The sequence below is a fragment of the Neovison vison genome, chromosome 5, assembly GCF_020171115.1.
Source record: "Neovison vison isolate M4711 chromosome 5, ASM_NN_V1, whole genome shotgun sequence".
Classification (NCBI taxonomy): Eukaryota; Metazoa; Chordata; class Mammalia; order Carnivora; family Mustelidae; genus Neogale; species Neogale vison.
Genome location: NC_058095.1, coordinates 5,286,472 through 5,312,305, shown reverse-complemented (window position 1 = coordinate 5,312,305; position 25,834 = coordinate 5,286,472). Strand labels below are relative to the sequence as shown.

The window sequence follows — 25,834 nt, the reverse complement described above, 5'->3', positions numbered from 1 at the left end:
CCCTAAGAGCCGCCCCAGGACCGGCGAGGCCCCGCCCTCGCCCGCCCCGGCCCGCCCCGGCCCGCCCCTTCTCCTTCGCCGCGGGCCAGGCGGAGGCGGAGGCGGAGGCGGCGCCGGCGTGGGCGCGGCGACCGTACCCTGCGGTGGGGCGGGCGAGTCCTCCGCTCTCGTTCCCGGGATCCCTAACAGCGGCCCCCCGCGGGGAGGCAACCCCGGAAGACCGCCAAGAGATTGCCCCGGGGGCTGGGAGGGAGGCCAGCCGGGCGCTCCTGGTAACCCGCCCCTCCCTCGTCACGCGACCGCGCGGGGCGGAAACGGGGCGCCCCAAGGCCGCAGCGACGCCCCGACAGGTTGGCGAGGAGGTAGGGAAGGGGCGGGACAAGGCGGCTGAGGAGGAGTGCGCCTGCGCCGTGGGACGCGTGGGTCGCGCGGCTTCCGGGTCCAGGTGCTGAGGCCTGAGCGCGGGCGGGGGTGATTTCGACTTCTGGGCCGCGCGGCGTTGCTGGGGCGGGGTTGGCGTAGGGCTTCCCCAGACCCTCCCGGACTGGAGAATAGAGAGGAGAAGGCCAGAAGTCGCCCTGGGAAGAGGCCTCCAGTGGTCTCGTGTTAAGATGATCGCCTCCTTGCTGCCAGAAACGCTGGCTTCGGGGAGCTGGGTGTGGGGTGCGGGCCCTCCTCCCCGTGTATGGGGTGGGTGTGGGCCGGAATGGGACCGAGCGGGCCGCTCAGACGGCTTGGAATGCAGACTTCGTGGCCCTCGCAGTTACCACCGTCGTCATCAAAGCAGTAGATGTCCAGGTGGAGGAAACCTGGTTTCGGAGAATTTGTAATGAAAAGCAAAAGCTCCCCATCCCCGGAGGCAGCGGCTTTTAACCAGTTGTGGTTTTAATTCCGATTACGTAAAATACGTGCTAGCTCTGGATTTTAGTTACTTTTTGAGTTCCTACCACTGTAGTGAAGATGAGCTCGTAACGCCATCTCCTTGATCTCCCTAGCGCACCCTTAGAACCTGAAACGGGATAGTCATCCACTGCTTTTTATTTTTTATTTATTACTTTATTTTTTTAAAAGAGTTTATTCATTTGCTTGACAGAGATCACAAGTAAGCGGGGGGGTGGGGGCGGGGGGAGCAGGCTCTCCGTGGAGCAGAGAGCCCAACGCGGGGCTCGATCCCAGGACCCTGAGACCAGGGCCCCAGCCGAAGGCAGAGGCCTAACCCGCTGTGCCACCAAGGCCCCCCATCCACTGTTTTTTAAAACTATGCGCTTCGGCCTTATTTACTGCATCAGTTTTTAGGAACAGTCCTGGGAATACGGTAAGAGAAATGAGGCACTCACCTCCGGTGTAAATTAAGGGAGCACTAAGCAAGATCGAAGATAAGATCGTTATTACTGATTTTTCTTTTTGCCCTGGACTCCCCCAAGATTTCAGGGCTAGGCAGTGCTACTGATTGTTTCTAATGCTCCGCCCCCTGCTCCCCACCCCACCCCATTAAAATACTGAGTTGGCTGCTGTGTGTGGATTGTAGGTCTCTTGTGAACAAAAGCTTGCTCTCCAGGTACCACCAATAGAACATTATAAGACAAAATTAGGTGGTTGCTACTCACGTAAGGAAAAACCCTGCAGAGCTTTGGCAGTGTCTAGAGCAAGGTAAAGCCAGAATTCATTGAGGGTTGGAAGTTTGCTCTAAGGTATGTCTTTCAGTGCAGGACTGGATAAGAACCCCGCACAAGGTTAGAAGATTGGTGGAAACATCAAGGCCGGGAACTCATAACCTCAGAAGGCAGACTGGCTGTTAGTGGTCAAACCATTTGCCTGGGCTGGACAGTCCAGAGGAGTAAAACAGACAAAATGCTAATGAAGGTCTGGGACCGCAAAGCCCGGGTAATGGAGGCAGCAAGATGTGGTTTGGGTTCTCTGTGTCCGGGCGGAGTGTGGGGGGTAGATGGTTTTCTTCATGAGTACATTCATCTATTCAGTAAATATTTAATAGGGGCACCTCGGTGGCTCAGTGGGTTAGGGCCTCTGCCTTCGGCTCAGGTCATGGTCCCAGAGTCCTGGGATCGAGCCCCGCATCGGGCTCTCTCCTCAACGGGGAGCCTGCTTTCCTTCCTCTCTCTGCCTGCTCGTGATCTCTGTCAAATAAATAAATAAAATCTTTAAAAAAAATAAACTAAATAAATAAATAAATAAATATTTAATGATACCCAGGCACTGTTTTAGGCACAGGGGATGCCTGAGGAATAATGCCTTTACGGAGCCTATAATCTGGTGGGAGACAGAGGCATTAAACAAGTAAACTACTCACACCCTGAAATTCTATTACTTAGTCAACTACAGTGGAGAAAAGAAATCGAGCTAAGGGGACAGAGAGACCGGAAGCGGTGGGGCGTGCTTCGTTAGATAGGGAGAACAGCGAAGGCCTTGCTGAGAAGGAGGAGCATGAGCTGGGCCCTAAATAGGGAAAGAGAATGGTTATGTGAAGGTCTGGGGAAGACTGCTCCAGTCTGAGGAAAAGCACGTGTGGAGGTCTCGAGGGTGAGGGCGAGCCGGAGGAAGTGCGGTGGCAAACGTGAGAGCCGAGACGGAGGCTGGTGCAGACCCCACGTGGCGTTGTGAGCCAACACCGAGACTCTCAGTGTTAATAGGAATTTACCATGGGAAGCCTTTGGTCGATTTTCAGTGGGGTTTTGTGACCTGATTTACATTTTTAAAATATTAATTGTGGAAATATTCAACCATGTACAAAGGTAGAAGGGATAATACAATAAACCCCATCTACGTTTCACCCAGGTCCAATAATTATCCCCTGTACTTCCCCTCAATTCCTCTCCATGTTAACTTAAAGGAAATCTGATATCATATCCATGAAGACTTTTAGGATATATCTTTAAACTATTTTTTTTTTTAAGATATTTATTTATTTATTTGACAGAGAGAGAGATCACAAGTAGGCAGAGGCAGGCAGAGAGACGGGGGAAGCAGGCTCCCCGCTGAGCAGAGAGCCGGATGTGGGGCTCGATCCCAGGACCCTGAGATCATGACCTGAGCCGAAGGCAGCGGCTTAACCCACTGAACCACCCAGGCGCCCCTCTTTAAACTATTTTTAACACACTCCCAATACCATTATCACAATTGGAAATTTTAAACATTTCTTGCGGTCATTACAATCAATACTCAAATGTTTCGTAAAAAACTCTCCACAGTTAGTTTGTTCAAATCAAGGTCCAGACAAAGTCTACAGGTCGCAGTCTGTTGCTAAGAATCCTTAGCCTCGGTGGCTCAGTGGGTTGGGCCGCTGCCTTCGGCTCAGGTCGTGATCTCGGGGTCCTGGGATCGAGTCCCGCATCGGGCTCTCTGCTCAGCAGGGAGCCTGCTTCCTCCTCTCTCTTTGCCTGCTTCTCCATCTACTTGTGATTTCTCTCTGTCAAATAAATAAATAAAATCTTAAAAAAAAAAAGAATCCTTAGCCTCTTTTAATGCATAAGTTTCCACTCTACAATTTTTTTTCTTCCACTTATTTGTTGAAAAAGCTAGGTTCAAGCAGCACCTGGGTGGCTCGGGTCATGATCTCGGGATGGAGGGATTGAGTCCCGCGTCTGGCTACCTGCTCCATGGGAAGTCTGCTTCTCCCCTCCCACTGCCCCTGCTTGTGTTCCCTCTCTCGCTGTGTGTCTCTCTCTCAAATAAATAAATAAAATCTTCATAAATAAATAAATAAAATTTGTAATACTTCCCATGTGATAGAATTTTTTTTAAAAGATTTTATTTATTTATCTGTCAGAGAGAGTGAACACAGGCAGAGGCGGAGGGAGAAGCAGGCTCCCCGCTGAGCAAGGAGCCTGATGTGGGACTCGATCCCAGGACGCTGGGATCATGACCCGAGCCAGAGGCAGCCGCCCAACCAACTGAGCCACCCAGGCGTCCCGATTTTTTTTTTTTTAAAGATTATTTATTTATTTATTTATTTGACAGAGAGAGAAACAGTGGGAGAGGGAACACAAGCAGGGGGAGTGGGAGAGGGAGAAGCAGGCTTCCCACGGAGCAGGGAGCCTGATGCGTGGCTTGATCCTGGGACCGTCATGACCTGACCCAGAGACAGGCTCTTCCTGACGGAGCCACCAGCCCTGCCCCAACCATGTGATAGACTCTTTTGAGGCCATAGTTCAAATCCTGTGGTGTAACTTGAGTTATAGTGGGTTTTGTTTTTTTTTTTTTAGTTGTAGTGTTGAAGACTCATTGTGCAATATGAACTAACAAAGAATCGTGGCTTTAAAAACACTTACGAGAGGTGCCTGGGGGGCTCAGCCAGTTAAGCATCTGTGTTTGGTTCAGGTCATGATCCCAGGGACCTGGGATCAAGCCCTTTGTGGGGCTCCCTGCTCAGCGAGGAGCCTGCTTCTCCCTCTTCCTTTCCCCCTCCAATCATGCTCTTCCTCTCAAATAAATAAAATCTTTTAAAAAGTAAAATAAAATCATTTATCAGTTGCCTCAGTGTTAGTGGGCAGAGTAAGGTGCTGAGTCTGTGGTGTGATCCGAGAGAGAAGGTGCAGGGCCCTTCCTACAGGCCTTGCTCAATGCATCTCTTCCATCTGGCTCTTCCTGACTTTCTGTCCTTGTTTTAACAAACTGGTTATCTACTCTAATTGTAGAGTAACAAACATACACAATCAAGATTCTTATCTCCAAGAAGGAAACCCAAAGCTAATAAAAGCCATCACAACTTAGGTACAGCTATTACTTTTCTGACCTTTAGTCCTACTTCAGAAATCTTAGCAATTGCTTCAGAAAAAAATGAAAGAAGCAGTCACATCTGGTTGCCATCCTTCCCTTCCTTCCTTTCCTTCCTGTACAGTCTTTTTCAAATTTCCCAGTTGTTAAAAAGAGAAGACTATGTCGCTTGTTCGTGCTGTGGGTTTTTCTCTCAGCAGTGGATGTTTTGTCTTGGGGAACGAAGAGGGCAAAGCTCTACTGTACAGGTTATACCATTTCTCAGACTTGCAAAGACAGTACTTAAAACCTAGCTAAGCTGTAAGAAAAGCCAGTCTTTTTTTTTTTTTTTTTTAAGATTTTAAAAATTAATTTATTTGAGGGGCACCTGGGTGGCTCAGTGGGTTAAAGCCTCTGCCTTCGGCTCAGGTCATGATCCCTGGGTCATCCGGCTCTCTGCTCAGCGGGAAGCCTGCTTCCCTTCCTTTCTCTCTGCCTGCCTCTCTGCCTACTTGTGATCTCTGTCTGTCAAATAAATAAATAAAAATCTTTAAAAAAAATTATTTATTTGACAGATCGAGATCACAAGTAGACAGAGAGGCAGGCAGAGAGAGGAGGAAGCCTTCAGGCTCCCTGCTGAGCAGAGAGCCCAATGTGGGGCTCAATTCCAGGACCCTAGGATCATGACCTGAGCCGGAGGCAGAGGCTTAACCCACTGAGCCAGCCAGGTGTTCTGAAAAGCCAGTCTTGATATATCGTCTTAGAAACACTCTTGCATGTCTGATGATACATGGACAATGATTTACTGAGCCAGTAGGGCTTATGGAAATTAACAGAAATGTCTTAATAAACACACAGCAACTTTTGCTTGAAAAAAATAAAATCAGGGGTGGGACCCCTGAGTGGCTCAGTGAGCCTCTGCTTTCCGCTCGGATCATGATCTTAGGGTCCTGGAATAGAGCCCCGCATCGGGCTCCCTGCTCAGTGGGGAGCCTGCTTCTCCCTCTCCCTCTGCCCCTCTCCTCACTCAAGTGCACTCTCTCTCTCAAAAAAAGAAATAAACATTTTAAAAATAAAGAAATAAAAGAATGAATCATATTCTTAATCAGTGATGGGGTGCCTGGTTGGTTCAGTCAGAAGAGCATGCTACTCATGATCTTGGGGTTGTGGGTTTGAGCCCCATGTTGGGTATAGAGATTACTTAAATAAATAAATAAATTTGAAAAAAATCAATGAGGTTAAAATTTGCAAAAGCATATACCCCTCCAAAGAGTCAATTCTGTATGATAATTCAAAAAATAAAAATAAATTAAATGAGCAGTTACTTACAGCTTAGCTTATAGTATATGTGGTACTTGAGAGTAGAAAAATTACTTTCTTTTAAGACTTATTTATTTTAGAGGGGGCAGGGGTTGGGGGGGGACACAGGGAGAAAATCTTCAAGTATTCTCACCACTGGGCACAGAGCCCAATGCAGGGTTCCAGCCCAGGACCCTGAGATCACACATGACTTGAGCTGAAACCAAGAGTCAGATGCTTAACCGACTAAGCCATGCAGGTACCCCTAGAAAAATTACTCTTAGAAAAGAATCTAAGTTTTCACCTTTTTTTAAAAAAGATATTTATTTATCCATTTATCAGAGAGATAGAGAGAGAGAGCGCACACAAGCAGGCAGGCAGAGTGGCAGGCAGAGGCAGAGGCAGAGAGAGAATCAGGCTCCCCGCTGAGCAAGGAGCCTGATGCCAAACAGGAACCAATACATTTTTTTCTTCTCTTGACTGATATTTGGTTTTTTGGTTTTGCTTTGTTTTTTTTGTTTTTTGGGTTTTTTTTGCTTCTCTCTCATCCCAAAGATGATTAGGGGGTGCTGTCATTACTGGGGACAGGAACGGCTCTGCTCCCTGGTCACAGGAATATGGAGCTTCTGCTCCTAGGGCAGTAGGACTGGGCCTTGGCCAGTTGCCCAGGGGCTATTCTGTACACAGCTGGCTTGAAATGATCTTTGAACGTTGACCACTGACAGTGCCTGATGACCTCCTCGTTAGAGGGTACCAAAGCCAATTGTGCAAGGTTCTAGCTAACATTAAGTTTCTTTGCTTGTCCCTTTTTTCTTTTTTTAAAGTGGGCTCCATACCCAGAGCAGAGCCCAGTGTGGGGCTTGAACTCATGACCCTGAGATCAAGACCTGGGCTGAGATCAAGAGTCAGACACTTAACTGACTGAGCCACCCAGGCACCCCCAACATTGAGCTTCTGTGCGAAAGCTGTATCATCTGGCTTCTGCAAGGGTCTGACTTGGGATGATTTAATTGCCATTTCCGTGTTTCTGTCTCCTTTGGCTTATCCTATCGAACAGTTGAAGCCCATCACCTTCAGGGTCCCTTTGTCACTGAATAATTATTCCTGAATCCCCACTTCTCTAACATCTTCTACATGTGGATCCTGATGTTCTAGAGTGTTCTTTCACACATAAACAGTTGTACATATTATATGCACGTGTGTGCTCCTTACCTTTTTTCCTGATGGTCTATCTTGGAGATCTTTTTTTTTTTTTTTTTAAGATTTTATTTATTTATTTGTCAGAGAGAAAGAGAGAGAGTAGACAGAATGTGGCAGGCAGAGGCAGAGGGAGAAGCAGGCTCCCTGCTGAGCAAGGAGCCCAATGTGGGACTCGATCCCAGGATGCTGGGATTATGACCTGAGCGGAAGGCAGATGTTTAACCAACTGAGCCACCCAGGCATCCCTATCTTGGAGATCTTGCCATATGAGAGCATACAATGTCTCATCTTCAGAAGCCTGCCAGGTGTCCTTTCTGTCATTATCACATGACTCATTAAAATAAATAAATATATATATATATATATATATATATATATATATATATATATATATATATTTAAATTTGACAGACAGAGATCACAAGTAGGCAGAGAGGCAGAAGCAGGCTCCCTGCTGAGCAGAGATTCCTGATGCGGGGCTTGATTCCCAGGACCCTGAGATCATGACCTGAGCTGAAGGAAGAGGCTTCACTCACTGAGCCACCCAGGCACGCTTCACATGAGCCATTTAAGTGGTGATATCTTTCTTTTTAAAATCACTAACAAAAACTCATAACCCTAGTCTAACCATGAGAAAAATACCAGACAAACCCAGATGGAAGGTCATTCTACAAAATAACGTGAGTAGTGTACCTCAAAACTCTCAAGACCAAAAAACAAGGAAAGTCTGAGAAACTGTCACAGCCCGGAGGCAACCAAAGAGACAACTGAATGTAATGCAGCATTCTGGATGGGACTAAGGAACTGAAAAGTGACATTAGGGGGAAAAATACTGAGGATCCAAATAAAGTACGGTGTTGAGTTAATAACCTGTCGATACAGATTCATTAATTATGACCAATGCGTCATACCAAGGTACGATATTAATTATGGGGGGAACTGGGTATGATGTACCCTCTTTACAGGTTTGGGTTTCTTTTTTAAGAGGTGGGGAAAGGCAAAGGGAGAAAAAGAATATTAAGCAGGCTCCTTGCCCACAACTGCCCACTCAAGTTGTACTCTGTTTCTCAAATAAATAAATAAAAATTTAAAAAATAAAGAAGTAAAAGAATAAATCATATTCTCCATCAGTGATGGGGCACCTGGCCGGTTCAGTCAGAAGATCTCCACGATCAAGACCGGAGCTGAGATCAAGTTGGACACCCGACCAGCTGAGCCACCCAGGCGCTCCTTCATTGTTTTTTAAATAAACTTTTTATTTTAGAATAGTTTTAGCTTTAGATTTCAGAAAACAAAGCTGTAGGGGCATCTGAGCGGTTCAGCCAGTTTAGCATCCAACTCTTGATCTTAGCTTGGTTTAGGCCCCACACTGAGCTCTACACTGGGTGTGGAGCCTACTCAAAAAAAAAAAAGGAAAAGAGCACCTGGGTGACTCAGTGGGTTAAGCGTCTGCCTTTGGCTCAGGTCATGATCCCAGGGTCTCCTGGATGGAGTCCTGCATCAGGCTCCCCTGCCCTGCAGGGAGCCTGCCTCTCCCTCTCCTTCTGCCTGCCACTCCCCAGCTTGTGTTCTCTCTCTCTCCATCAAATAGATAAATAAAATCTTTTAAAAAAAAAAAAAGGAAGGTGCACTTTATGTACAATTTTGAAAGAATCTCAGAATATATTGGGACACCCGGGTAGCTCAGTTGGTTAAGCATCTGCCTTTGGCTAAGGTCATGATCCCAAAGTCCTGGGATTGAGTCCTACATCCCTCCTGCTTCTCCCTCTGCCTGCCATTCCCCCTGCTTGTGCTCTCATTCTCTCTCTCTCTAATACATAAACAAAATCTTTATAAAAAAAAAAATATTAAGTGGAGGGTTGCCTGGGTGGCTCAGTGGGTCAAAGCCTCTGCTTTTGGCTTGGTTCATGGTCCCAGGATCCTAGGATCGAGCCCCACATTGGGCTCTCTGCTCAGTAGAGAGTCTGCTTCTCCCTCTCCCTCCATGTGCTCTCTCTCTCAAATAAATAAATAAATCTTTAAAAAATAAAAATAAAGGGACGCCTGGGTGGCTCAGTTGGTTGGACGACTGCCTTCGGCTCAGGGCGTGATCCTGGAGTCCCGGGATCGAGTCCCACATCAGGCTCCCAGCTCCATGGGGAGTCTGCTTCGCTCTCTGACCTTCTCCTCGCTCGTGCTCTCTCTCACTGTCTCTCTCTCTCAAATAAATAAATAAAATCTTTAAAAAAAAAAAAAGAATCTGTAAAAAAAAATAAAAATAAAGGTTTACTTAATTTATTTGAGAGAGAAAGTACACATATGCATGGGGGTGGGGCTCATGGGGCAGAGGGAGAGAGAAAGTCTCAAGCAGACTCCACGCAGAATGAGGAACCTGACCTGGGGCTCCATCTCATCACCTGAGATCACGACCCAAGCCGAAACCCAAGAGTCCCACACCCAAAGGACTGTTTTGCTTTTTTAAATTAGTGAATGTATAACTGATCAAAAAAATTGTTTAGGGGCTCCTGCGTGGCTCAGTGGATTAAGCGTCTGCCTTTGGCTCAGGTCATGGTCTCAGGGTCCTGGGATCGAGCCCTGAGTCATGCTCTCTGCTCAGCAGGAAGCCTGCTTCCCCATCTTTCTCTGCCTACTTGTGCTTTCTCTGTCTCTGTCAAATAAATAAAATCTTTTAAAAAAATTGTTTAATATTAAACTACCACTCTTAAATATCTTTATATATATATATATTTTTTTTTTTTTAAGATTTTATTTATTTGACAGGCAGAGAGGCAGGCAGAGAGAGAGGGGAAGCAGGTTCACCTGCCGAGCAGAGAGCTTAACTCGGGGCTCAATCCCAGGACCCTGGGATCATGACCTGAGCTGAAGGCAGATACTTACTTAACGACTGAGCCACCCAGATGCGCCCTTAAATATCTTTAAATATTAAACTACCACAGGAACTAGCCTTTCAGGTGTCTCTGGTCTCAAGTATCTGCTAATCTCAGCCTGTGGTCTGGTTGGTTTTTCAGGAGTCTTCAGAAATCTGTTCCAGCTCTTTGCGATGCTGCCCAAACCTGGGATCTATTACTTCCCCTGGGAAGTCACTGCTGGCCAAGTTCCCAACGGGGGCACACTGAGAACATTTGGCAGGTGAGAACGTGGTTTTTTTTTTTCATCGGGTGTGGGGATATTTCAGTTCCTCCCCCACACATACCCCAGGCCTGCCAGAAAAAAAAAACAATTAAAATGTTATTTTAAGTTTGTCTAGTTTTTTTTTTTAAGTTTTACTTTTTCAAGTAATCTCTACACCCAACATGGGGCTTGAACTCACGACCCAAGATCAAGAGTCGCACACACCTCTTACTGAGCCAACAGGGCATCCCCGTCAATGTACTTTTTAAATGCTAAAACCTGAATTTGTTTTCATTGGAAAAAAGGTAGATAGTCTGTAGAAGTGTGAAGAAAGCAAGCAAAAGTACCGGTAATCCCACTCTCTAGACCGCCACTGCTAACCTTTTGGTGATTAATTTAGACACGCTCTTGTGTATGGATGTACGTGAGCATGTGAATGGGTGTGTGTTCACACCATGTGTGTATCGCATCATCAGGGAAGTGCAAATTCACACGCAGCAGGATACTTGTACAGGCCCAGTGGACTGGCTGGATTTGCAAAGACTGTTGAAACCAGAAGCCGATGAGGGTGTGGAACAGCTGTAATTCCTCGACTCTCCCCATGGAAATGTAAAATGGCACAACTACTTTGGAAAACAGCCTGCAGTTTCTTTTAAAAGCTAAACACATGTTTAAACACGGGGCGCTCAGTCAGTAGAACATGCGACTCTCGATCTCAGGGTTGTGAGTTTGAGCTTCATGTTGGGTGTAGAGATCACTTTAAAAAAATAAAATCTTTGGGCTCAGTGGGTTAAGCCTCTGCCTTCAGCTCAGGTCATGATCTCAGGGTCCTGGGATCGAGTCCCACATCAGGCTCTCTGCTCAGCAGGGAGCCTGCTTCCCCCTCTCTCTCTGCCTACTTGTGATCTCTCTCTGTCAGATAAATAAATAAGATCTTTAAAAAAATTTTTTTAATTAAAAAAAAATCTTTAAAATAATAATAATTTTTAAATATAAATAAATAAATAAATAGAGTCTTAGAAAGAAAGAAAAGAAGGAAGGAACCAGGCCAAAAAAAGAAAAAAATTACATGTTGTATGGCTCCATTTATATAAAAGTTTAGGAAATGCCAAAAAAAAAAAAAATTCCAAAGTGGGGGAAAAAAGAAAAGCAGGCTTGTTGCCCGCAAGGATTGCCTGGGTATGGCGTATTGGAGGATTGTGAAAATGCACTAGGGAACAATGTGTTCATTATCAATTGTGTGGACAGTTGCTCAAGTGTATGTGGTGTCAAAGTGTGTCCTTTAAATATGTGTGGTCTACTTTAATTCAGTTATCCCAAGTAAAACCAGAGGGGAAAAGTATATGTTATAGAATCTTAAACAGGAGGAGGGCAAAAGACTTGAACAGACACTTCACAAAAGAGAGTGTACATAACACCTAGCAGTCATCCAAAAAGTAAACAATTTTGCATTTGACAGTTAAAAAATGCACATATAGGGGGACACCTGGGTCGCTCAGTTGTTAAGCCTCTGCCTTTGGCTCAGGTCTTGATCTCAGGGTCCTGGGACCGAGCCCTGCATGGGGCTCTCTGCTCAGCGGGAAACCTGCTTCTCCCTCTCCTGCTCCCCCTGCTTGTGTTCTCCTCTCACTGTTAAATAAATAAATAAAAATCTTTAAAAATACATATATACACATATATATACACACACAAATGGATAATAAGCATATGAAAAGATGGTAAACATCGTTAGTCACAGGGAAGTGCAAATTTTTTTTTTTTTTTAAAGATTTTATTTATTTATTTGAGAGAGAGAGAGTGTGAGAGAGAGCATGAGCGAGGAGAAGGTCAGAGAGCGAAGCAGACTCCCCATGGAGCTGGGAGCCCGATGTGGGACTCGATCCCGGGACTCCAGGATCACGCCCTGAGCTGAAGTCAGTCGTCCAACCAACTGCGCCACCCAGGCGTCCCGGGAAGTGCAAATTAAAACCACAACAGGGGGACCTGGCTGGCTCAGTGGGTTAAGTGTCTGCCTTCTGCTCAGGTCAGGATCCCAGATTCCTGGAATCGAGCCCCGCCCCCTCCCGCGGCTCTCCCCCCCACCCCAGTCTCACCTTCACTGCTCTCTCTCAAATAAATTAATAAAATCTTTTAAAAACCAACCAACCAATAGCCACAACAATACAGTATTTTCCTGCCCACTAGGACGCTAGGACGGCTAAAATTAAAAAGACTGACCATACCAAAGTCCTGGCCAGATGTGGAGCCACTAGAACCCTCCGTTGCTGCTGGGAGTGTAACGTAGCACACCCGTTGTGAAAAACAATTCGCTCGCTTCTCTTAGAGTTGAACAGACAGGTTGGTCGAATGACTTCGCGATCCCACCTGGGTATTTCCCTAAGAGAAATGAAAATATATGTCAGCAAAGAGATTGGTCTGCAGACGTTCCTGCCCGTTTCTTCATCATCATAGCCCGACACCGGCAGGAAACCAGACAAGCTGAGGAACGGATACACAGACTGTTTTCAGTCATTTCAACAGAATTGCTGCTGAGGGACAGAAGGAGTAAAGCACTGATTGACCCAGCAGTACCCTGACTCTCGAAAGCGCCTGCTGCGTGAAGGCAGCTTGGCACGAGAGAGGACGTGCTGTTGTGCCCCTAAGTACATGAGGGGCCGGAGTGAGAAAACGAACCCGTAGATCAGCGGTTGCCTGGCGTGGGAGATGGGGAGCTTGGGTAGTGGCACAAGGGAACTTTTGGGGGCGATGGAAATGGGCCACATCTTAATTGGGGTGCTGCTTACACCTGTGTATACTTTTGTCAACACCCCTTAAACAGGTGCCTTATGGGGCCCCTGGGTGGCTCAGTGGGTTAAAGCCTCTGCCTTCAGCTCGGGTCATGGTCCCAGGGTCCTGGGATAGAGCCCGATGCTTCCTCCTCTCTCTCTGCCTGCCTCTCTGCCTACTGTCAAATAAATCAATAAAATATTTTTAAAAAAATAAACAGTTGCCTTGTAATGCATGTAATTTCCATCTTCACAATTTGGACGGAAAACAGTTTCTCTGACTTGTTGCCGCCGTTCTTCTCTGATCAGAGACCCATGGGTTTGCCAGAGCCCTCTGAGCTTTCCGTGTTTGTGCTGTTTGTGGGCAGAACTGATTGATTGCACTTGCCCTGACCTGCAGGTTGTTGCTCTATGACATGACCCAGTCTCGAGTGACCCTGAGAGCCCAGCACGGATCTGATGAGCACCAGATCCTGGTCTGCACCCAGTTGGTGGAGCCGTTCCAAGCCCAGATGAACTCCCTGTACCTCGTCCTTGGAGAGCTTGAGCACCAGGGTAAGCCTCTGGCTTCTGACCTTGCGGGAGTCCCTCCCTGGGCTTAGCTTCCCTCCAGGTCAGCCCACAAGTTCAAGGACTCATGGAAACAGATATGATCAGGCTCAGTGGACCTGCTCTAGGGGCGTGCAAGGGGAGAGAAATCATTAATTTCTAAAGGCTGACCACGTGCCAGGCCTGGTCCTACGCCATTGCCTTCAGTCTTTTTTTTTTTTTTTTTTAAATACTTTATTTATTTGACAGAGAGATCATAAGCAGGCAGAGAGACAGGGAAGCAGGCTCCCTGCAGAGCAGATGTGGGGCTTGATCCCAGGGCCCTGGGATCATGACCTGAGCCGAAGGCAGAGGCTTTACCCACAGAGCCACCCCGGTGCCCCGCCTTCAGTCTTTTTGAATTTGCCGAGCTGGTCTTAAACTGAGTCTTAGTGTTGCTGTTCCACAGATGAGAAAAGTCAGGCAAGGAGAGGATGGGGCTCGGGAGTCAGAGTAAGAGAAACAGAAGGGAAGGAATCCCAGCAACCGGGGGAATCTCTCTGGCATCAAAAGTTGAAGGCTCGGGGCATCTGGGCGGCTCAGTCGGTTAAGCATCTGCCTTCGGCTCAGGTCATGATCCCAGCATCCTGGGATCGAGTCCCGAGTCAGGCTCCCAAATCAGTGGGGAACCTCTTCTCCCACTGTGTGCTCCCTCATCTCTCTCTCTCACTCTGTCTCTTAATTAAATAAATAACATCTTTAGAGTTGAAGGTTGCAGGGGCGCCTACGTGGCGCGGTCATTAAGCGTCTGCGTTCAGTTCAGGTCATGATCCCGGGGTCCTGGGATCCAGCCCCACATCAAGCTTCCTGCTCTTTGAGAAGCCTGCTTCTCCCTCTCCCACTCCCCATGCTTGTGTTTCTCTCTCGCTGCCTCTCTGTGTCAAATAAATAAATAAAATCTTTTTTTTTAAATGCTGTAGTTCATACCCTCATGCACAGTCTTTGTCCATTTTCTGATTATTTCTTCAGAAAGAGGAGAGAGGGAATATAAGCAGGGGGAGTGGGAGAGGGAGAAGCAGGCTTCCTACCAAGCAGGGGGCCCGACGAGGTACTCAATCCCAGGACCCCGAGGTCGTGCCCTGAGCCAAAGACGGACCCTTAACGACTGAGCCACCCAGGAGCCCTAGTCATGATGGTTTTTATTTATATATATTTTTAAAGATTTTATTTATTTATTTGACAGAGAGAGAGAGAGAGACAGCAAGAGAGGGAATACAAGTAAGGGGAGTGGAAAGGGAGAAGCAGGCTTCCCACTGGGATCAAGACCTGAGCTGACGGGAGATGCTTAAAGACTGAGCCACCCCAGGGGTGATGGTTTTTAACTCTGGATGAAATGTGCTAGAAAAAATGTTATTAGATAGTGCTTACTTTAATTACCTTTGATTTAATAGAAGTGAATCTTTATTTAGGGTTAAGCTCACGGAGTTCCGGCCTTCGTATTGATTTGAGAGAGACATCAGGAATGGGGGTGGGAACGGGTACAGAGGGGGTTTTGCACAAGTGATTTCCACGTTAACTGCAGCCCAGGTCCCTGAGGCTTTCTCCTGTACCCCCAGCCCTCCAGTGCATCCTGGATGCTCCCGGGAGCCCACCGCCCAGTGTCCGGGATGCTAAGGCCCGACCGCAGACACAGAGAGGGGTTGAAAGTCTGGTGAGGCAGCAGGCCTGGACAAGAACAGGACCCGGAGTGGACAGTTAGAATCTCTTGTGGTGGGGAGAAAAATGGGAAGAAACCTTTGTATGTTCAACACCTGTAACTTTTTCTATTGACTGTTCCAGTGAGATGTGCACAGAAATAGAGTGGTAGAGCCCACAGTCAGCCGTTGCTGAGTCTCCGCTGCCTGCATTTACCTATTTATTTTGCTGGGGTCTTTTGGAGCAAATCTGATGTCACTTCATTTCCCCATAAACCCGTCCATGCCTCTACCACTACCCATCATACCCAACAAAGCAGCTGTCCCTCGACAGAATCGCACACCTTGTCCATGTTTACTCCCTTCCGCTCCATGGCTTCTCAAACTTGGGTAGTTCAGATCCCCTCCAAAGTCCATTTGTTGCATTTGGCTAACAAACCCCAAGTCTCTGTACGAGTTCTGCCCTCCCCCCCCCCTTTTTTTTTTAAATGCCATTTATTAGAGAACTTGGGTCTGGAATTGGCTGATTGCTTCCTCCTGGCTACTCTAAACCTTCTTTCCCTTGCCTTTTTCTGAATGGACTGTGGTTCAGGGACAGCTCACATTTGATGAGGAAAAGTTCTTTAGAGAAGATCTAAAGTCACCTCTTTAAAAGTCCTGATGAAATCATGAATCCAGGCAACGATGTTATCACTGGCCTGTTCCTATCGCTCCCTCGGTCCAGAAAGGGCAGGGCAGCAGGAACGCTGCACAGCAGGGATCGGCCAGCAACACCCGGCCCTGCCCCAAGGCCACGCTGGAGAAGCCGGTGGATCAGCCGCCACACAGCTGGAGGTCACTGGCTGCAACACCTCCAGGTGACCTTGCCCCCAACCTGAACCCGAATGATCAAGCCTCAGGTCAGGCAGCATTCGCCCCGGGCTCTGGCTCCTTGCCTGCTTCTCATTCTTTTCATCACCATCTGTGAGTTTTTTTCTTAAAAAAAGCTTTCCCCCTGGGGCACCTGGGTGGCTCAGCAGGTTAAAGCCTCTGCCTTCAGCCCAGGTCATGATCCCAGAGTCCTGGGATCGAGCCCCGCATCGGGCTCTCTGCTTGGCGGGGAGCCTGCTTCCCTTCCTCTCTCTCTGCCTGCCTCTCTGCCTACTTGTGATCTCTGTCTCTCAAATAAATAAATAAAATCTTAAAAAAAAAAAAAAAAGCTTTCCCCCTAAATTTCTAATTTCTCTAAGACGTGTTCATCGTTTGCAGCTGAAACACAGAAGGGAAGACAGTGAGGGGGACCGGGGCAGAGTGTGGGCTGAGCGTGGGAGGGGCTGTTCACCCCTAGCCTGCAATGTTCGGGCTCGCTGCTCTCACCTGCCGTGGATCCCAGGTCCAGTGCGGCACAAACATCAACGAGACACACATCTGTCGGGTGGCAAGGTCAGCAGCTCTGGGGACAGACTAGACGCCACCTAAAGTCACCTTACTGGGGCATCTGGCTGACTTAATTGTAAGAGCATGTGGCTCTTGATCTCGGGGGTTGTGCATTCGAGCCCCACATGGGGTGTAGAGATTACGTAAATAAATAAAACTTAAAAAGAAAAATAAAGGGGCACCTGGGTGGCTCAGTGTTTAAAGCCTTCTCCTTCGGCTCAGGTCATGATCTCAGGGTCCTGGGATCGAGCTCCACATTGGGCTCCCTGCTCGGCAGAGAGTCTGCTGCTCTCTCTCCCTCTGCCTGCCACTCTGCTTACTTATGCTCTCTGACAATTAAATAAATAAAATCTTTTAAAAAAAGAGAGTGAGAAATAAATAGTGCCACCTTCTTGAAATTTGTGCACACAGTGAGCTGAGGAGGCCAAAAAGGTGAAGAAATGCCTACCACGTGAGAAACCCACTGGCTCTTTAAACTTTTTTTTTTCTTTTTTTGACAGACAGATCACAAGCAGAGAGGCAGGCAGAGAGAGAGGAGGAAGCAGACTCCCTGCCAAGCAGAGAGCCCAATGTGGGGCTCGATCCCAGGACCCCTGGGATCATGACCTGAGCCGAAGGCAGAGGCTTTAACCCACTGAGCCACCCAGGCACCCCTGAAACCCACTGGTTCTGACACTTTTGGGGGCACCATCCCAGAGCCCAAGTCTTCCTGTGCAGGGTGGAGGTGTTGGGTCACAGCCTTTCCTCAGTTCTGCTCCCGAGTCCCTAGAAGTCCCGGGTTGCAGGTGACTTTGCCTACAGCTAGAGGCTGCCCTCGAGCCCTTGCCATAAATCCCATAAACTCTACCTGCCTGGTTTTCTTTTCTTTTTTCCTAAGATTTTATTTATTTATCTGACAGACAGAGATCACAAGCAGACAGAGAGGCAGGCAGAGAGAGAGAGAGAGAGAGAGGAGAAAGCAGGCTCCCCGCTGAGCAGAGAGTCTGCTGCGGGGCTCAATCCCGGGACCCTGAGATCATGACCCAAGCCATAGGCAGAGGCTTCAACCCACTGAGCCACCCAGGTGCCCCCTGCCTGGTTTTCTTCGAGCTGACTGCCGCTCCCTGCCCTCTCAAGCCTTCCTGTTGTGTCTTTTGGAACCTTTGCTCCGCCCCGAAAGGCTCCCTTTTACGCCCTTGCCTTCACTGGGATGTGCCTGAAACCTGGCTCTTTCCCAGGACAGCAGTTCCCTCCCGTCCCCGCGTGGAGCCGGGTCAGCCTCCCCGATCTCACACACCACAGGGCCCAGAGGTGGGGCCAGCAGCCTGCTGGCTGCTCGGGTTTGCCATTCACAGCTTTGCCTTTCTCGTCGGCCAACCAGTTCTACCCACTTCGGCCTCCCACAGCCACCCCTTTGCCACCTGAGACGGCAGCCGTGACTCCTGTACCTCCCTGCCCTGCAGCCCATGGGACCTGTGCACCTCGGGCTCTTCCTTTTTCTCCCTCCTTCTCTCCTGTTCACTTTCCTCCGCTCTGACCGGGCCTCATGCCACAGCAACCCCTTTTCTGGGGGAAGTTTCCGGCCCTCGCCTTCCATCACCGCAGCCTGACAAAGCCCCAACCTCCACCCTCTTCTGCTGCTCGAGAAGGTTCATGTGTTTGGGGTTGTTCCTAGCACAATTTCAAGGCCTCTTACTGCGTGTCCTGGCCCACCCCTTCCAACCATGGGCAGTAGCTATTTCTGGCACTCACTGGTCCCGGGAGACCCCTACTTCATCACCTCCAGCCCCCGTCAGCGTGGATGACTGCCTCACCTCCTATGTCCAGGGTAGGACGTAGCCCCTCCTAAAGTGACCTGTGTCCATACCTGCCCGTGGCTCCTTTCTTCCCGTCTGGGGGAAGAGGGGTCTGTCTTCCGTGCGGGCCTGTGCTGTGACTCCCGGCCTGCCCTCCCACGGGGACTTTGCCCTCTCAACTGAGTCCTTAGCCTGTTCCCGCTGCATCTTCCCTCTGAGGATATAAATCACCCAAGCTTATTCTTTTTTTTTTTTTTTTTTTAAGATTTATTTATTTATTTATTTGACAGACGGAGATCACAGGTAGGCAGAGAGGCAGGCAGAGAGAGGGGGAAGCAGACCCCCCGCTGAGCAAAGAGCCTGATGTGGGGCTCGATCCCAGGACCCCGGGATCATGACCTGAGCCGAAGGCAGAGGCTTTAACCCACTGAGCCACCCAGGCACCCCTCAAGCTTATTCTATACTAAAATAATAACACTGTCATCAGCTTCTGCTCTGTATCCCTACCTCTCTCTGACCCGCCACCTGCTCGGGCAGACTTCCTAAAGGAAGGTCTGTTCTTCCTCTCACCCCTTCCCTCGCTCCTGCCCACGCCTCCATCCACTGCATTCCTGCCCCCTTGTCATTCAGTGCCTCCATTGCTCTGCGTTCGTCCAACCTGCAAGATATTCCCCTAAAGGACTCTGCAGCCGTCTTGTCTGTAGACTTTCTCCTCCCCTCCCTGCAGTAGTTCTTCAAATGCTGTTCCTTGATCGCAGTTACAAGGACCTGCAGATGGACTGCTGGATCTGCCCCGTTCGTCCCTTATGACAATTCTGTATCTTAAGGTCACTCCATGTTTAATAATGTTTTTCACTAGGGCACCTGGGGGGCTCTGGTCAGGCTCTAAGTAGTGTCTTCTTCGGGGTCTTTTCTGGTTCCACACAAATGTTGGGATTATTTGTTTCATTTTGGTTCCTCAGTGTAAATCTAGGTGGGAGGGTTTTCCCACACTGAAAGGAGGAAAGAGCTGATAGGCATCATGTAAGGAAAGCTCTGTGCAGAGCGCCTGGGTGGCTCTGGCAGTTCAGCGTCTACCTTTGGCTTGAGTCATGATCCCAGAGTCCTGGGACCAAGTCCTGCATCGGGCTCCCCGCTCAACACGGAGTCTGCTTCTCCCTCTCCCTCTGCTCGCGCTCTCTCTCTCTCTCAAAATAAAATAAAATATTAAATAAATAAATAAATAAAAAGAAAGAAAAGGGAGGGAGGGAGGAAGAAAAAGAGGTCTAGACTAGGAGGAAGGCAAGGCATGACCTATCTAACCAAAGAGCCTGTATCTCAAAACCACATCAAAAGGAAACAGGTTATCTAGCACATTGAATGTGTTTGTTGACCTGACCAGAGCATTTAAAGAACATGGATGAAAAAAAATTAAAAAAAAAAAAAACCTGGGCACCTGGGCGGCTCAGTCAGTTGAGCATCTGACTCGATCTCAGTTCAGGTCTTGATCTCAGGGTTGTGAGTTGTGGAGCCTGCTTTTAAAAAAACGAAAACACAAACAAGCAAACATGTCAGGGCAGGCCCAGTTGTCTTTTCTGCTTGCCATCACCGGCCCGCTGACAGGTCTTTCCATCCGGTCAACACAGCATGTGCCAGAAGCACCTCCCAGCCCGTCATCTGGGGTGGGGTGACTTGGCCCTACAAGGCCAAACTCTCACCTTGGATTTACTAATTATGCGGTTCTCTTTGCCTCAATTTCCAATGTCACTGGGGCCCAGTATGCCCCAAGGGGACCCTTCCCTTAGTACAAATGGAGAAGTGGGATGGTGCACTCGAGGTAGGGAAGGAGTCAGGAATTAAGATGACAAAGGACAGAGGTTGAGGGGGCAGCTGTCCGGCCCTTCCTCCGTGGAGAAGTGGGATTTGCGGGCTATCCCCTAAGTTCCAGACACATGCGATAGTGTGCAACAGGCCCACTATTCTGAGGCCCAAGTAGAGAAGAATTACCGGTATCCCGGATGCCATCCTTTTAGCTCATCCAGAGAGCAAGTCCGGGGGAAGCAGCTGAATGCATCCGGGGCGTTGCTGACACGGGGGGTCAGTCCCTGCTAGTGCCTTGTGCTTGTGTCTTTCAGATGGAGGGTCCGTGGTGAAGGCCCGGGTGCTGACTTGTGTGGAAGGAATGAATCTACCCTTGTTAGAGCAAGCTGTCCAGGAGCAGAGGCGGTACCAGCAAGAGAGGGACAGCAGCCAGTAGCAAATTGCACTTCCTGACAACTGTCCCCCCCCCCCCCCAGCGTGCTCCTGAGGCCAAGCCCACCAGAGATGCCCGAGCAGAGAAGATGCAGACCTTCCCCAGAGTGACAGCCCTTTTCTGGAGCCTGAGAGAAGAGGAGGGGTTGCTTATTTGGATTGTTACACATACACACACACACACACACACGCGCGCGCCGGGCCAGGAGCCTGTGGGAGGCTGAGCTGTGGGGTGCTGGGGGCTGAACCTCAAGGGGGCATATGGAGGGTTCTGGAAGGTACTCATGAATAAAGGCCCCAGTGGGGGAGACCTTGCATTGTGTGCATGTGGTGCAGCGCCGGCGGGGGCCAGGAGGGGGAGCCGTGGAGCCGGCAGCCTGCCAGCAGTGAGGCCCCTGGAGCACAGGGTTTCTGGTGAATTCTGGGCTGGGGTTTGTGGGAAGGGTGCTAGGTTCCCCCATGGGCCCTGGGGGTGGGCTCCAGATGCAGGGGGGCTGCCCCCACTGAACTTCTGCCCTCAGAGAAGGCCGGGCTATCCCAGAAGGTTGGGGCATGGCCCCTCAGCCTGGCCGTGCGGCCTAGGGCAGGGCTGTGGCTCTAGAAACCCTTCCTGACCCCCGACCTCTGTCCCGGGGGCTGACTCCAGACCCCCTAGGCCACCCTTCTGGGAAGCCTTGGCCCCCAGAGCCTGGGCCTGGCAGGGCCCAAGGCAGGGGCCCTGCTGAGAAGTTTGGGCCCTCCTGCGCCCCGTAGCCGGGTGCCTTCCTGCTTCGGCTGGGGGAGGCCTGGGCTGGGCTGGTTCCTGGGGATTGGGGGTGGGGCAGTGGGAGGCTGGGCCCGGGTGGGGGCTGGGCAGGGTGTTCTGTGGGGGCCAGAGGGGCAGCAGGGGTGCTGGGTGTGGCGGTGAATGCCCCAGGCGCCCTCTGTTTCCTGGGCAGCTCTGCGGCTATGGATGTGTTCCAGAAGGTAGAGAAGATCGGAGAGGGCACCTACGGGGTGGTGTATAAGGCCAAGAACAAGGAGACCGGGCAGCTTGTGGCCCTCAAGAAGATCAGGCTGGATCTGTGAGTGCTGCTGCGGCCCCTGAGACACCAGACCCCTCCCGCTGGGGGGCGACCCCTGTCCCTCACCTCAGCTCCGCGTTTGCACGTGCGGGTGGGGGCGGTGGAGGGTGGAGGGGACATGGGGAGGCGGCGGTGGGGGACACGGGGGCAGCCCTCGCCGTCCTCCTCCCGGCCACACCTCGCCCAGGGTCCCCGGTGGTGTGAGGACGTGCCGAGGGGCCCAGGGCCCTCTTGCTGGGGGCCAGGCCCTTCTTTCGGAACACGGAACACACGGGGACTCCCTCAGGGCAGAAGCCTCCACGGCCGTCCCCTCCTTCCCCGCAGGGAAACGGAGGGAGTTCCAAGCACGGCCATCAGGGAGATCTCCCTGCTCAAAGAGCTTAAGCACCCCAACATCGTCAGGTGAGGTGGGCAAGGAGGTGGGGAGGCCGGGTGCGCCCGCGGGGGGGGGCCGCGTCGTGACTGGTGTCCCCCGGCCAAGGCTGCTGGACGTGGTGCACAGTGAGAAGAAGCTTTACCTGGTGTTTGAGTTCCTCAGCCAGGACCTGAAGAAGTACATGGACTCCGCCCCAGCCTCCGAGCTGCCGCTGCGCTCGGTCAAGGTAGCGAGGGAAGGCCGGTCGGAGGCCTGGAACGCCGCGCCCAGCCAGCCCGGCTTCCGCTCACCGCCTCCCCGCTCCGCTCACTCTTGCTCGGGCAGAGCTACCTCTTCCAGCTGCTGCAGGGCGTGAATTTCTGCCACTCGCATCGGGTCATCCACCGAGACCTGAAGCCCCAGAATCTGCTCATCAATGAGTTGGGTGCCATCAAGCTGGCTGACTTCGGACTGGCTCGAGCCTTCGGGGTGCCCCTGCGCACCTACACCCATGAGGTACTGCCGCACAGGCGGGAGGAGGAGGACAGCCGAAGGGGGCATCACCGGGGCCCTCGGCCGCCGCACTGGCGCTGCTTTCTCGCCCCCACAGGTGGTGACGCTCTGGTATCGCGCCCCCGAGATCCTCTTGGGCAGCAAGTTCTACTCCACGGCCGTGGATGTCTGGAGCATCGGCTGCATCTTTGCCGAGATGGTAGAGGGAGGGACAGATGGGGCCACCGGGAGGCCACAGGCAGGGTCCTGCTGGGGTAGGGCTAGGACTCCCATTCTCCTGTGAGAGGTGGCCTCGGGTGTTTGGGACTAGCTGCGTGACTAAGGAAGCAAACCGTATTCCAGGAAAAAGCCGGGATTCTTAGTGCAGCCCTGGGAAGCTTATCTTATCTGGGGTTGGATTCTGTAGGAGTAGAGGAGGGACCCGACCCCACACCTCCTCTTTCTCATTTCAGGTGACCCGCAGAGCCCTGTTTCCTGGTGACTCTGAGATTGACCAGCTCTTCCGAATCTTTCGGACCCTGGGGACACCCAGTGAAGCCGTGTGGCCAGGGGTCACCCAGCTGCCCGACTATAAGGGCAGCTTCCCCAAGTGGACCAGGAAGGGGCTGGAGGAGATCGTGCCCAGTCTGGAACCAGAGGGCAAGGACCTGCTCATGGTAGGTCCAGGAGGGAGGCAGGGGAGGGCAAGAACGGCCGCTGCGCCACCAGAAGTGTCTCTGTCAGCCAACCCCGTGTCGCCCCAGAGCCCCCTGAGTCCAGCAGGGACTCTTTTCTGACCCTGAACATAGCCAGCTTGTCCCTGTCCCTCTTGATCGTTCAACCCGGAGGCTCCTTCCTGGACAAGTCCAGCATTCACGTGTCCTTTTAAAATATCTTTCTTCTGATTAGCTTTGTTTTTATTGCTCTGATACTTGTCCCCCACCCTTTTTATTTACTTATATATAAAAAGGGTGGGGGACAAGTATCAGAGCAATAAAAACAAAGCTAATCAGAAGAAAGATAGCCTGGGTGGCTCAGTGGATTAAGCCGCTGCCTTCGGCTCAGGTCATGATCTCAGGGTCCTGGGATCGAGTCCCGCATTGGGCTCTCTGCTCAGCAGGGAGCCTGCTTCCTCCTCTCTCTCTCTGCCTGCCTCTCTGCCTACTTGTGATCTCTCTCTGTCAAATAAATAAATAAATAATATTTAAAAAAAAAAAAAAGATTTTCTTTCTTTATTTGACAGACAGAGATCATAAGTAGGCAGAGAGGCAGGCAGAGAGAGGGGTTGGGGGGAAGCAGGCTCCCTGCTGAGCAGAGAGCCCGATGCAGGGCTCAATCCCAGGACCCTGGGACCATAACCTGAGCCGAAGGCACAGGCTTTAACCCACCGAGCCACCCAGCGCCCCCACCTTTTTATTTATTTATTTATTTATTTATTTATTTGAGAGAGAAAGAGAGCAGTGGGGAGAGGGAGAAGCAGGCTCCCAGATGAGCAGAGAACCCAACACGAGGCTCAATCCCAGGACCCTGGGATTGTAACCAGAGCCAAAGGCAGACGCTCAACTGCATCACCCAGGTGCCCAGTTCTTACCCTTTTTCTGTGAGCTTCTGCCGGTGGGGAGCACGCCTCCTTCCACAGTCACTGCTCTTCCCGTGAGGCTGTTTCCTGCTCTCTGGGACCCTGCCACGGTCCAAGCTACCCTATGCTGTTGCACCATCCTGACCTACTGGGCTGGCCCAGGCCAGACTACCCAGAAGGCCTCAGGCAGAGCCGTCCATTGCCCGCAAAGATTTGGGACCACGTCTGTCTCTTTAATCTGGTGTTGGGCCAGAAGAAGGCAGGGCAGTTTTTCATCTTTCCAGGGGCCTTTGTGCGTCTACCAGCCCAGCGCCAGCAGGAAGGCATATGCCTCCAGCCCAGGCTCTTAGCGCTCCATCCGGTTACCGCCAGGCAAGGGGTCCTTCCACAGCCTCGCTGGGGCTTAGAGTTCCTAATACGCTCCCGAGACAGGTTTGACCCTCTCCTTCCTGGTACCTGGAGAGAAGTCTGTCTGCACCAGAAGCAGGCACAGAGGCCAGGGAACCCCAGGTGGGAAGAAGACGGACGGACTCAGCCTCTAGTCTTTCGGAGCCGGGGATGACTTTCCGGGCCGGCCTAGAAATAGTTCCTTGTCCTCGGATCCCGGGAGTGGCCCGAACTGGCTGGCGAGCCTGGAGGGCATCTCCTTTCCCCGCGTGGCCCCCCCACGGCTCAGTGTTTCCTCCTCCTCCTTCCTCCCCAGCAACTCCTGCAGTACGACCCCAGCCGGCGGATCTCAGCCAAGGCCGCCCTTGTGCATCCATACTTCTCGTCCACGGGGACCCCCCCGGCACCCCACCAGTGCGTGCTGGAGCGGTTCTGCCGCTGAACAGGCCCGAGCCTCCCAGCCTCTCTCCAGCCGCTGCCCCTGCTGCCTCCCCAACCCACTGCCCCAGGAAGAGAACAGCAAAGCTCTGAGTTTGGCCTTGGCCGCCAGAGGGCTGAGTTTGAGTTAGTTCTGCCCACAGGTTAGCAAGTTCCCGTGTTGTTGGTTGGTTTGACGTTGCCATTTCCAGATGGGGGCACGGAAGCTCCGTGCACCAGGGGGGACAGGGGATCGTTAGAGAATGTGTCCCTGGGCTCTGAAACAAGAGTCGCCCAGGTGAGCATGAAGCCTGCGCCAGCTGGCAGCAGGAGAGAGCCAGACCCGCCCGCCCCGCCCCTGCCCCAGCGAAAGGGTGCCCCCTGCTGGTCATTATGGCTTTAAAATGTTTTGGGGGGAAGAGTTGCATTCCAGGGAAGAAAGCAAGTTAAACAGGAAGCGGGGCAAGGGAGAGAGGACATTTTCCCCGATGGAGAGTGTGCGTGCCGGTTGAGTAGTCGTCCTGTACTTAGCATATACTTACGTTCGTTTGCCTCTGGTTTTAAGAACAGGAAATAAAAGTGATGTATTCCTGAATTTTCCAGTGTTTTTCTCCTCAAGGGGTAACCAGGGACTTGCTGACAAGGGGGAGGTAGACAGAGAGCCGGAAAGCATTCCTGGCCCGACCCGAGAGACCCAGAACAGAGGTGATGGGGAGAGGCTGTTCATGATCTTCCCATGACCTGGCAACATGCCCTCCCGGGTCCAGGGAGCCGAAGCCCCTGCAAGCACCTGTTCCCTTGGCAGGACTG

The 25,834-nt window shown here is 50.9% G+C and overlaps 2 protein-coding genes across 4 annotated transcripts; both read left to right on the top strand.

The window, feature by feature from the left end:
- Positions 1-113: 113 nt before the first annotated feature.
- On the top strand, positions 114-21,045 carry TEN1 (TEN1 subunit of CST complex). Of its 3 annotated transcripts, none has more exons than XM_044247398.1 (4): positions 114-350; positions 10,218-10,338; positions 13,486-13,640; positions 20,613-21,045. In XM_044247398.1, exons 2-4 carry the CDS (start codon positions 10,250-10,252, stop codon positions 20,732-20,734), a joined length of 366 nt encoding a protein of 121 aa, XP_044103333.1. In that variant the 5' UTR covers positions 114-350; positions 10,218-10,249; the 3' UTR covers positions 20,735-21,045. The 3 variants fall into 3 exon arrangements, with proteins under 3 accessions (XP_044103333.1, XP_044103332.1, XP_044103334.1); XM_044247397.1 differs by having other exon boundaries at positions 115-362; XM_044247399.1 differs by lacking the exon at positions 114-350 and adding an exon at positions 1,864-1,884.
- A 10-nt stretch (positions 21,046-21,055) lies between these two features.
- CDK3 (cyclin dependent kinase 3) lies at positions 21,056-25,619 on the top strand. Its single transcript, XM_044247396.1, has 8 exons — positions 21,056-21,144; positions 21,669-21,794; positions 22,119-22,196; positions 22,276-22,396; positions 22,495-22,665; positions 22,760-22,861; positions 23,115-23,318; positions 24,924-25,619. The coding sequence occupies exons 1-8, from the start codon at positions 21,056-21,058 to the stop codon at positions 25,047-25,049; spliced, it is 1,017 nt and encodes a 338-aa protein (XP_044103331.1). The 3' UTR covers positions 25,050-25,619.
- The last annotated feature ends 215 nt before the right edge of the window (positions 25,620-25,834 follow it).